This window comes from Pelodiscus sinensis, chromosome 23 (assembly GCF_049634645.1).
Source record: "Pelodiscus sinensis isolate JC-2024 chromosome 23, ASM4963464v1, whole genome shotgun sequence".
Taxonomy (NCBI): Eukaryota; Metazoa; Chordata; order Testudines; family Trionychidae; genus Pelodiscus; species Pelodiscus sinensis.
In genome coordinates, this window is record NC_134733.1 from 8,355,803 (window position 1) to 8,367,981 (window position 12,179).

Below are 12,179 nucleotides of genomic sequence, written 5' to 3' on the forward strand. Positions count from 1 at the left end.
ACCATTGATCTAGGAAATGAACGGAACAGTTTGAGAAAAATAATTGTATTTTGCTGAAGCAGAGGTGGGTGTTGTAGTTCCTGGTATGGCTCCTTTCAGAAAGTCCCTGGTAATTCACTTTGAATAAAATCAAAACATGTGCAGGCTGAATCTACCGTGTTTATTTAAAACATGAGGGCTGGAATACCCATTTTAAGAATGGATAGCTGTATTATTTCTGGCAGACTCCATCTCACACAATAGATGGTAATAGTGATCAGTGGCCACTTCAGGGTTTTGTTTTGTTTTGTTTTGATACTGACAAGTCACATTCAGTGAAGATTTGATTTAAATCACATTCCTCATATTGGAGAGACTTAAGCACTTGTCTAACAGGAAACAAGTTCTAGTAGCACTCACATACTGGGGTCTTGGAGGGTTTTTAGTTACCTAGCTACCTTTATTTCAGCAAGTCCAGTTGTGCAGGAAAAGTTAAGCAAAGGCAGTGCTAGGTCAGTAAAAACAAATCAAAACTGAAATGGTCACTGATCACTGTTAGTGTCTATTGTGTGAAATAGGGTCTGCATTACATAATACAGCGATCTATTACAATGGATATCTAATAAAACAGATCTCCTATCCCCAAATTCTGCTGCTTTTGCATTGCTGTTGATTAAAGTTCAAAATCCAAGTTCAAAAATAACCCAATCCAGCACTGATTCTAGGGGTGGTTATTTAAAATAAAAATCAATGAACCAAGAACCCATGTAACATACCATAACATTTAAATACATTTTCCAGCGAGTAATTTTAACAAGGTGCACGCTCTCTCTCTAAATATACACACACACTATCCCACCCAACCACTTAGCAGTCCCCAAAACCACAAACACCTGCTTCCCACAGCCACTTTGTGCTCTGTAAGTTTACAACTGAGGCTGCAGCCGCGGAGCTATTTGTAACACTAAATAATATGCCGGCATGTAACAGTGAACTCTACAACTCCAGTGCTCATGGGCTGGGTGTTCAGCACCTCTGGCAATTAGGGACCAATGTTTAATGTAGGTTTGGGTTTATGTGGCAATAAACTGGTGTCCAAGGTAAATCTGTCTGTTAAAATCAGAACTTAATTTTGCAAGCGAGGTCCCAGTCCTGCACCCACCCATCCAAGGGCATGGCTGGGGTGTGCCAAGTGGGTACCTATGTGATTGGGGGGAGGGGGTGCAGGGAAGAGCAATCCTAGCTCGTTAATAAAGACGCCGTCGGGGGTGAAATAGGGAGCATTTTGCACGCTGCCTGTGCTGCAGGGGGAGTGAAATGTCGGGTAAGTCCGGGGGTTGTTTGAGGCGAGCCAGGCGGACTGCCCTGCCCTCCTCCCGGGGCGACCTCTTGCTCATCAGAAAGCACAGGCGCCCCCGAGAGAGAGAAAAGCGCCGTCATGAAACTGCCGCGTCCCGGTTCTCAGCGGCGTGGCTCGGGCTGCGTGTTTTACCCGCTCAGTCCCTCCTCGAGAGGCTGTTTTCAGAACCGTTTTCGGAGGGGCCTCCCAGCGGGGTCAGCCCCAAGGCAGTGGAGGGCGGCCGAAGTCAATGGGGGGGGGGGCAGAGACCTGCTCCGAATCCAGCTGAGATCCACGCCCAGACCTCAGCGGGGTGTGAACGAAACAAGCGCTGAGCGTGTGGCGGGGGAGGGGGGACCCCAGCCCCTCCGGGGTCAGTCTTCAAGCCCCCAGATTTTTTTGGGGGGGAGCCGCTTAGGGCACCCTATCTCGGGGGGGGAGACAGTCAAGCCCCCAGATTTTCGGGGGGAGCCGCTTAGGGCACCCTATCTCCGGGGGGGGGGACAGTCAAGCCCCCAGATTTTCGGGGGGAGCCGCTTAGGGCACCCTATCTCCGGGGGGGGACAGTCAAGCCCCCAGATTTTCGGGGGGGAGCCGCTTAGGGTACCCTATCTCCGGGGGGGGACAGTCAAGCCCCCAGATTTTCGGGGGGGAGCCGCTTAGGGTACCCTATCTCCGGGGGGGGGGGACAGTCAAGCCCCCAGATTTTCGGGGGGAGCCGCTTAGGGCACCCTATCTCCGGGGGGGGACAGTCAAGCCCCCAGATTTTCGGGGGGGAGCCGCTTAGGGCACCCTATCTCCGGGGGGGGGGACAGTCAAGCCCCCAGATTTTTGGGGGGGAGCCGCTTAGGACACCCTATCTCGGGGGGGGGGAGACAGTCAAGCCCCAGATTTTCGGGGGGAGCCGCTTAGGGCACCCTATCTCCGGGGGGGGACAGTTGGAGTTTGCGGGGATTCAGGCTCGCCCCGCACGCTGGCCAGATAAGGGGTGCGGTGGGGGGGGGGGGCTACGTTCTTTACTCCCGACTCCGGGAGCGGGGCGGGGGGAGCCCGCGCGGTCTCGGGCCAAGGAGCGAAGTCCGCGGGGTTCCTGGCTCCGGGATAGCCCCGGGGCGCGGGCTGCAGGGGGCTGGGCTACGACCCGCCCTGTCAAACCCCGGCCGCTCTTTCTCTTGATGATTGCGGGGTTTCGGATTCCGCCGCCCCCGCTCCGGAGCCAGAACATCTCCACGGGCGCCGGAGCGTGCGGACCTGCTGCTGCGCGCCGGGCGCCCCTCCTCCTTGCCCTGGCGCCGCGAGGGATGCGCTAAGTCCTGCCGGGCAGATGGCGGCCCGGGGGCTGCTGCTGCTCCTGCTGCTGCTGCTCCAGCGGACCCAGGCGGCGCCCGCGCAGGTAAGGCAGCGGGGCTGGCAGCGCGGCGGCTCCTGCCGGCTCTGGAGCTAGGGGCCGGCAGGTGTGTGTGTGGGGGGGAGTAGGGGCGCCCCTAAGGGGAGCTGCTGCCAGAGTGCAGGGGCTGCGGGATTCCGGCCAGGCAAGCAGCTGTCTCCTTGGTACCCAGTGCTGGGGCGCCCCACGTACCAGGGGGCGCGGATTACCCAGCCCAAACTTTGGCTTGAAGAACCTGTGCCCTGCAAAAGGGGGGGGGGTCACAGAACTTCCCCCCTCGTGCCAGGGGCTTCATGACCCTCCCCTGCTTCCCAGCGTTGGGCTGAGGGGGTGGGGAGCTACCCCTTGGAAAGGAAGGAGTCAGAGAGAAGCAGGGGACCCCCGCCCCAGAGAGCTGGCAAACTAGGAGCAAAGGATCAGAAGAACAGCCAGAGTGGGTCAAGCCAAAAGTCCACTTAGCCCAGTGTCCCCTCCTGTTCTCCGACAGGGACCAATGCCAGGTGCCCTAGAGGGAGTGAACAGAACAGGGAATCCATCCCCAGCCCTGACAGAGAGGAGGGACCCCAGCCCTGAACCTGATTTCTGGTTGTCTCCTCTTTTCCGATTACTAACCTAAGGCTGCAAATGTTTTCGGAGCTGAGCTGGTGGGCACCAGCTGTTCTGTGGATGCAAGTTGGCCCCCGGTGCTGTTTACATTGATAGCAAGCAAGCCCTGTGGTTCACCCTTTATCCAGAGTTTGGAAAACCTGTCTGGGCAAGGCTCATTTACAAGCAAGCTGGTTAGGGCTTGACTTGCATCTCCTAAAGTGAAAGGTGTAAAAAGAAAAAAATGTTCTTTGTTACACCACCCACCCCATCTGCAGAAACTCATTCATGAATGGGATGTGGGTTCTGAATTGAATTAAATTAAAATAGATGGCAGCCACTACTCTTTCCTAACTCATCTTTGATGTAAGAACTTGCTGTTATGGCTACTGATTTCAACCCAGGAAACCCAGACTCTGTGCTCCCTTAACATAGGTCCTAGGCGCTGTATCATCCTGGAATAACAGTGGTACAGTTTGTAGTGCAGTTCCCAGTAATTGCCTTGTTCCTATGCAGGCTTGTAAGGCCTCTAATGCAGGAGAGCCATGCCCTGGAGGCTGATCAAATGCCTGGCCTCAGAGAAGCCAAGCATATGAGTGATTGTATGCTGGAATCCGGACCTTGTGCTGACATCCTCAAGATTTCCCCAGGCAATGGAAATCACAAAATCCAAATGCTTCCATGTTAATGAGTCATTTGCATGTGTACGGTGTCTATACATTACTTACACATTACGGAGGGCTTGTTCAGCAGAGCCTTGTGCTTGGAGATTTTTTTAAAAATAGAAATCGAAACCAGATCTAAAACTTGTGGGTCTTCTGGATCAGAAATTTAAGGACATTGAATCCTGCCTGTTCTGCACTGACACTAGAAGATCCTCATGGCGCTTTTGATGAGAATAGGGGTTTGCCCTGGACTGTAATTTCCCCTCCCACACTCCTGCCTTGTGCTGTGCCTTTATGACCTGGCTGATTCCCATCCTTAAGGTAGAAAGAGTCCTATACATGTATAGATCCTACAACCCCAATGGACATGGGCAGTCTTTGGAATGACTCACCTGAGTAAGGCGATTGTAGGACTGACCGGATGGTCTATATGATCATTTGGGGGGAGAGGCGCTAGATCAGTGCAAAATTGTTGTGTTATTGCAAGAGAGTGCATTTGCTTTTCTAATCGTGAGTATCAATAATCAGATTAATGTTAGCCATTATTTATCCCATTCCTGTTAAAACCTGGAGTCACATAGTCTCTGAGGCCATGTCTACACTAGCAGAGGAATGCTCCAGAGGTTGATCTTCTGGCATTGGATTTAGCAGGTCTAGTATAGACCTGTAAATCAAACATGAGGGCAGCCTCTGGTTCTCTTCCTTTTGTGAGGGATGTTCCCATAGGCCTCCCGCTGTGTGGATGGTGCGGAAACGTGATGTAAGATGTATCGACTCCAGCTACGCAACTCTAGCTACGTAATTCTGTGGCCTGCACTGTGCAGGGGGTCAGACTAGATGATCATAATGGTCCCTTCTGACCTTAAAGTCTATGAGTCTATGAGTAATTAATGCAGCTGGAGTTGCGGATCTTAATTCAACATTCCTCTGTAGTGTAGACCAGGCCTGTTTGCTTTGGTCCATGGACTTTTTTTTTTTAACTGTTTGGCTGTGTCTACACTGGCATGAATTTCCGGAAATGCTTAAAACGGAATACTATTCCGTTTTCAGTCTTTCCGGAAAAGGAGCGTCTACATTGGCAGGCTGCTTTTCTGGAAAAGCCCTTTTTCTGGAAAAGCGTCTGTGGCCAATGTAGGCGCATTTTTCCGGAAAAGAGCCCCGATTGCCATTTTCGCGATCGGGGCTTTTTTCCGGAAAAGACTACTGGGCTGTCTACACTGGCCCTTTTCTGGAACAGTGTTCCGGAATAAGGACTTATGCCCGAGCGGGAGCAGAATAGTTTTTCCAGAATAGCGGCTGATTTTGTACAGTAGAGCAGCGTTGCTTTTCCGGAAATTCAAGGGCCAGTGTAGACAGCTCGCAGCTTATTCTGGAAAAGCGACTGATTTTCCGGAATAAGTGGCCCAGTGTAGACACAGCCAATGTCTCCTCTTGTCATTCTTAAGAGCGATTGGAAAGAATCTGGTCCTGTTTAGTGTCTGACCATTCATATCCTACTACTTATATTTAAACTATTTTTCTGCTCTTCAGTTAATTGAATGTAAAAAATGAACAGTACTGACTCTCCTTTCCATATGCTATCCTCCATCAGACAGACTAAGTGTCTCTGGCCCCACTCTTAGACTTGGGCGGTTTTCTATTCGGTATTCTCAGCATTTCAGTAGGCGCTCGAAGAGGAGGCAACTGTTTTGCTGTTGCATTAGTCAGTTCCAGAGGAGCTCCTGCTGGTAGAAGAACCCTTTTTTTTTTTTTTTTTTTTTTTTTTTTTACTGTAATGTACTATTTTTCCTGATGTACAACTCATCTATAGCAAACTGACTTTCTTGTCTCGTTGTGATTCACCACTTTTTTTTCTCTCTGAGCTCAAATGAATATTAACGAATGAGTTGTCTGAGGCTGACTGAATTGTGGCATGACCCTGAGATCAGTGTTACCTCTGTAATGACCGTGCATTACATGGGAGTAGCTCTCATGCCTGTGAGCACTAGCAGAGTGAAGACGAGGAGCAAAGCGGGGTGCTCTAAAACCAGCGTATCCACACGATAGTCAAAAGGTTCACTGTGCCCTTGTTAAAGATGTGTTCTTGGTCATAGAGTCAGAAACATGTAGGGCTGGAAGGGAGCTGAAATCCATTCCCCCAGGCTGAGGAAGGATTAAATAAACCCCCCTGCCAAGTGTTTGTCTAATTCTGAACCTCCAGTACAAGAGATTCCACAGCCTGCTTAGGGAACGAACTATCCTCACAACTACCAAGTTTGTCTTAATAGCCAGCTGTGGGGCTGAACCCAAATTAGAAGGGGGCTGTGTCACTCTTGCCCTGCGATTCTGTGCCTTAAATGCTATGCAGCCCTGACACCAGCAGCCCGACTACCAGCCATCTACTCACACCCTGGTTTCCACCATCCAGTTATTGTCACTCTGAAAACCCTACCACCACTTCATTCTGGATTTCCTTCAGACCAGCTGCCAGCATGCCAGGCTACTGGGGCTCCCAGAACTGAGTCACTGTGTTACCTCTCCACCTGCAGCACGGGAGAGTTTTGCTACCGATAATCTCCAAGACAGCTCCTTGCCAGCACACTCTTCACAACTCTACCAGTCCAGTGTTTACCTTGCAGATAATAAACACTGAAGTCCAGCTCCTGAATTCCCCCAGAGGCATCGCCTGGCCGTGGCCAGCCCTCTCTTTGAACACTCAGAGGTTATTACGTTCATTGCTGCTTTAAAGAGATGATATGCTGCAGGCTGGTAATTTAACTGGGGCTTGACAAACTCTCTTCATTCAGAAACAACAGGGAGTCCTGTGGTGCCTTAAAAGCTAACAGATTTATTTGAGCATAAGCTTTTGTGGGCTGGAACATCTGATGTGGGCTCCAGCCCACGAAAGCTTATGCCCAAATAAATGTTAGCTTTTTAGGTGCCACTGGACTTCTCAGTCTGTTTTAGCAGGAATAATAACACGGCTACCTCTCTCATGTCAATTGCAGCCCTGAATTAGTTTATAATAGAAGCAGAATAGGCGTATTTAACAGAAAATCATACAGTCGAGTGATCCCAAACCTTCAGAGTAAAGATAGAAGGGGTTACAAAGAAACAAAAGCAAAAATATACTTCAAAGACGAAACGTTAATTTTAGCAAGTTACAATCTTTACTTAAGCAGGTTTCTCAGCTGGGTTCAGTTCCCGGAGACTTGAGCCTCCCTGGTTAAAGAACCCAACATTCTATGACTTTAAGAGCTCTGGCCCCTTTAATCTTCTACGTGATGGATAACTATGGGGCCTTTCCCTTTCTTTTTATAGTCTAATAAATCTTTGACGTTTATTCTTTGGAGTCAGCCCAGCCTCTCCTGCTAAGATACAGATGCTAGGCTGTCTTCCCAAAGTTCACTCACCCTTTTGCCCAAGGCAGGAAGGTCTCCTGCTGTGCCTCCCACTCTCATGTTTTTTCAGATGTAAATGGGACTGCTGTTGTTTTGATTCCATTTGTTTCTCCCTGGCTACATCTACACTGGCAGTTTCTTGCAGAAGAACAGCTGTTCTTCCACAAAAACTTGCCAGCTGTCTACACTGCACGAGTGTTCTTCCAGAAGTAAATTTACAGTATAGCGTTGTAAAACAGGGCTTCTTCCAGAAGAGTTATTCCTCTCCCCATGAGGAATAAGCCCTCTTGTGCAAGAGCTCTTCCACAAGAGGGCAGTGTAGACAGGCAACATGAATTTCTTGCACAAGAAGCCCCTATGGTTAAAATGGCCATCAGAGCTTTTTTGCGCAAGAGAGCACTACACTGCCATGGATGCTCTTGTGCAAAAGCACATGGCAGTGTAGATGCTCTCTTGTGGAAGAGTTTTTGCACAAGAAGCTGCCAGTGTAAACATAGCCCCTCTGTTTGGTTACAGACTTTAAAGCACAACATCAGTAAGTATCCATAAGTCCTCCTGTAACTATAGTGCACCAGCATGCCCCGGGCTGTCGTGAGATCTTACTTGACATGCTTTTGTAGTAGTATCCATTAACTCAGTTGTTTATAATTTGAGGTACAGACCTCCAAATTAAAATTTTAGGGGCTGTCTCCCATTCCCTAGGCTGAGGGCTTTGTTTACCTTTTTGTATAGATTAACCATCTTCATCTTTACCGGATGACCAAGACACATTCCTTTCTCTAATGAACAGGGCCCTATGCAGGAATGTCTGGGATGGATGCTTTTTTTTCTGTAAATATGGATTGCAAGGGTGTGAAGTGAATGTCCCCACCGTGGTCTCATAGACTTTAAGGTCAGAAGCAACCATTATGATCATCTAAGTAAGCAGGGAAATCAGCCCCAACCTTCCCTCCAACCCGCCAGAGCACAAGGGAGGGAGGCTTGGGTAGCATGCCACTCCTGCTTTCCCCAGCTGGCTGGAGCATGCTAACTTTGGGGACTCTAGGGCATGTTTTCACACCTTTTGCACCCCCCATGCATGGGCCTGTGAATTTCTTGCCACACACACTTTAGGACTACAATTCTAGCACATGTGTAGACAAAAAGTTGCAGATATAATACCGCACAAGAATATTAGTGATCAGTGAGATACTAGCTTTCCACTGATGTATTGCGCGCCACCTTGTGGGTCTCTATTATGATGATAGTGTGCTAGTATGACTGATGCTGAGGAGTGAACTTCTGTGTCATACTAACCTAAATCTCCCTTGTTGCTGATTAAGCCCTTTACTACTTTTCCTGCTTTTGGTGGACATGGAGAACAGTTGATCGCTGTCCTTTTTATGACCACTTTTTATGTATTTGAAAACCGTTACGTCCTCGGAGACTTCTATTATTAAATCTGCCCAGTTCCTTTAACCTTTCCTTTTATAGAGCCGAGTTTTCGAAACCATTTATCATTTTTGTTGTTCTCCTCTGGACTCCTCAGTTTGTTCACAGGGGAGCCAACAGGCTTGTAGGGTTCTGGGCAACAGGGGCCGGGAACAGCCAGCTGAGACCTGAGGTGGGGCTGGAACAGCTAGCCTCCAACACCACCTGGCTGGCCCACTCTCTGCCCGCCCCTCCCATCAGAGCTGGCAAGACTGCACAGTGCAGGACTTTGGAGAGCACCATGCAGCAGCGATTCTAAAGGGCTTGGTGCTCCAGTTGCCACCGCTGCCACTCACTCAAGCCTTTTAGACTCACTAGGCCCCGGAAGGGTCTGGCCCACGAGAGCTCATCACCTAATAAACTATCTTGTTAGTCTTTAAAGTGCTGCATAGTTCTGCCTTTTGTTTCAGCCAGGCCCCGGAGCAATTGCTCCCTCCCCCTGCCCCAATCAGCAGGCTTGCTTGTTCGCATCTTGCTTCTCGAGTGGTGCCCCAAATTGGAGGCAGTACCCTAGCCAAGGCCTCACCACCCACCAGTGTTTCCTGTGAGCTGAGCACTTGCCTCCACTGTTCTGGAGAGAGTCAAACGCCACCCAGCTGATTAGCCACACACCCTCAGCTGCCTACCCCTGGCAGCATGTGTTTCTACTGGAGGTGCACATCTGCCCATGCCTCGGCTCATGTCACAACATTTATTCTGCACACAGATGGGAAAAATTAGAAGGAACGTTGCTCACTGCTGCCGAGCAGGGTGGAACAATTTCTTCCCATGTCTCATGTGTAACAACCCGTCCCAGAATGGCCTTTGCCTTTTTCACAGTAGCACCACTGACTCAGATTCAGTCTGTAGCCCTTGAATCCTTTTCTGGAGTACTGCTGCCTCCCCCATTGTGCCCCATTTTATATTTGTGCATTTGAGTTGCTTTCCTTTGTTTTATTTCATTTGGTGTTTTTTATGTGGAAGAAAACAAGCCTTCACTCTGCATTGTGTTTAAGCAACAAGTAGCCAGAGTTTTATTACGAGCTGTAGCAAGGGAAAAACTGGTTCGGAGAGGGGGGGAGCAGTTTAAAATAGGATCTAGCTTCAGTAAACAGAACTGATCTGAGAAATCCAGCAGACCTATAGCCCAGAGGAACCTTTGAGTTCTGCGCACCCACTAATATTCAAGATAGTTGCACATTACTTTGGGATTGTGGGTTCTGTTGTGCCTCTGGGGCTTCATCTTGCTCCCACCCGCTCCACCGAGGAGAGGGGGTGGGGGACAAAGGAGGCAACTGCGCCAGGGCCCAGAAATTCAAAAGGACCTCACCAAAGGCTCTTGTGTAAATTACAAGGCCATGGGATAAGAGGGAAGGTCCTTTCTTGGATTGAGAACTGGTTAAAAGACAGGAAACAAAAGGTGGGAATAAATGGTAAATTTTCAGATTGGAGAGGGGTAACTAGTGGTGTCCCCCAAGGGTCAGTCCTGGGACCAATCCTTTTCAACTTATTCATAAATGATCTGGAGAAAGGGGTAAGCAGTGAGGTGGTAAAGTTTGCGGATGATACCAAACTGTTTACGATAGTCAAGACAGAAGCAGACTGTGAGGGACTCCAAAAAGATCTCACCAAACTGAGTGATTGGGCAACAAAATGGCAAATGAAGTTTAATGTGGATAAGTGTAAAGTAATGCACATCGGGAAAAATAATCCCAACTATAGGTACAGTATGATGGGGGCTAATTTGGCTACGGCAAATCAGGAAAGAGATCTTGGAGTTATCGGGGATAGTTCTCTGAAAACTTCCACACAGTGTGCAGCGGCGGTCAAAAAGGCAAATAGGATGCTGGGAATTATTAGGAAAGGGATAGAAAATAAGACCCAGAATATCTTACTGCCCCTGTATAAAACTATGGTACACCCACATCTTGAATACTGTGTACAGATGTGGTCTCCTCACCTCAAAAAAGATATTTTGGCCTTGGAAAGGGTTCAGAAAAGGGCAACTAAAATGATTAGGGGTTTGGAATGGGTCCCATATGAGGAGAGGTTAAAGTGACTGGGACTCTTCAGTTTAGAAAAGAGGAGACTGAGGGGGGATATGATAGAGGTCTATAAAATCATGAGTGGTGTGGAGAGGGCGGATAAAGAAAAGTTATTTATTAGTTCCCATAATAGAAGAACTAGAGGACACCAAATGAAATTAATGGGTAGCAGGTAGGAGGTTTAAAACTAATAAAAGAAGGTTCTTCTTCACACAGCATGTAGTCAACCTGTGGAACTCCTTGCTGCAGGAGGCTGTGAAGGCTAGGACTATAACAGAGTTTAAAGAGAAGCTAGATAAATTCATGGAGGTTAGGTCCATAAAAGGCTATTAGCCAGGGGATAGAATTGGTGTCCCTGGCCTCTGTTTGTCAGAGGCTGGAGAAGGATGGCAGGAGACAAATTGCTTGATCATTGTCTTCGGTCTACCCTCTCTGGGGCACCTGGTGCTGGCCACTGTCGGCAGACAGGATGCTGGGCTAGATGGACCTTTGGTCTGACCCAGTACGGCCATTCTTATGTTCCCAGCTGGTGCCATTGCTACTGCAATGGCCAGAGCCCCAGCCCTTTAAATGGCCACTGGAGTGCTGCACGATGTGCTCTGGGTAGCTCTGAGGGCTGGCTGGGCCCTGCCCCTTCTGGGAATGTGAAGCCAACCCCCACTCCCATCTCCCAACCATCTTGTACTGGGGCCCAGCAATTCTGTCAACCTCCCCCGCCAGCTCCCACTGAAGTGATAAAACTTTCTTTGACTACAGTCAGAGCAGGATGGGGCCCTAAGCACAGTGCTCAGTGGTCCATTAGCAGAGTCCAGTCCAATGTGTTGTCTGCTAGCCCACAGCGAGGGGGGAAAAAACACCTTCACCTCAATCACAATCACATCTGGGGGTAAGGAGGAGCTACTATCCACACTCCTCCCAGCTTTTGACTGGTGCCATGTCTATGCTTAATATGAGAACAACCAGACTGGGGCAGACCAAAGGTCCATCTAGCCCAGGATGCTGTCTTCTGACTGCGGCCAGTGCCAGGTGCCCCAGAGGGAATGAACAGAACAGGGAATTAACAAGTGATCCCTCCCTTGTTGCCTGTTCTCAGCTTCTGAGAAACAAAAGGCCCAGGGACAAGTGAAGTTTTAATCAGGCTCTACTACAATTACTATGCAATGACTAATACAATTGTTAATTCTCATGTGGACAGCCTACAGCAGTTGGCGTTAGTTGTGTTTAACCCGAGACTGCGACTGAAGAATATTTGTATATCTTAATACATTTTCCCTTTCAGAGTTGGTCAGTCTGGTAAGCCAAGTCACTGAGGTAAAACTGAAGCTTTTTCATTTGAAGTGGCTGGCCTTT

General features: G+C 49.0%; 1 protein-coding gene across 2 annotated transcripts in view; it reads left to right on the plus strand.

Moving 5' to 3' along the window:
• Positions 1 to 1,237: 1,237 nt before the first annotated feature.
• The window catches only part of TNFRSF8 (TNF receptor superfamily member 8), a 63,902-nt gene continuing 52,960 nt past the window's right edge, over positions 1,238 to 12,179 (plus strand). The window contains exon 1 of one of the 2 annotated variants that reach the window (XM_075906322.1): positions 1,238 to 1,303. Coding sequence is in view for 1 of the 2 variants with exons in the window: in XM_075906321.1 (XP_075762436.1) it covers positions 2,643 to 2,711 (69 nt within the window). In the remaining variant the exon portion in view is untranslated. Of the gene's footprint in view, positions 1,304 to 2,414; positions 2,712 to 12,179 lie in introns of those variants that run through there. The other variant, XM_075906321.1, reaches the window with a different exon arrangement.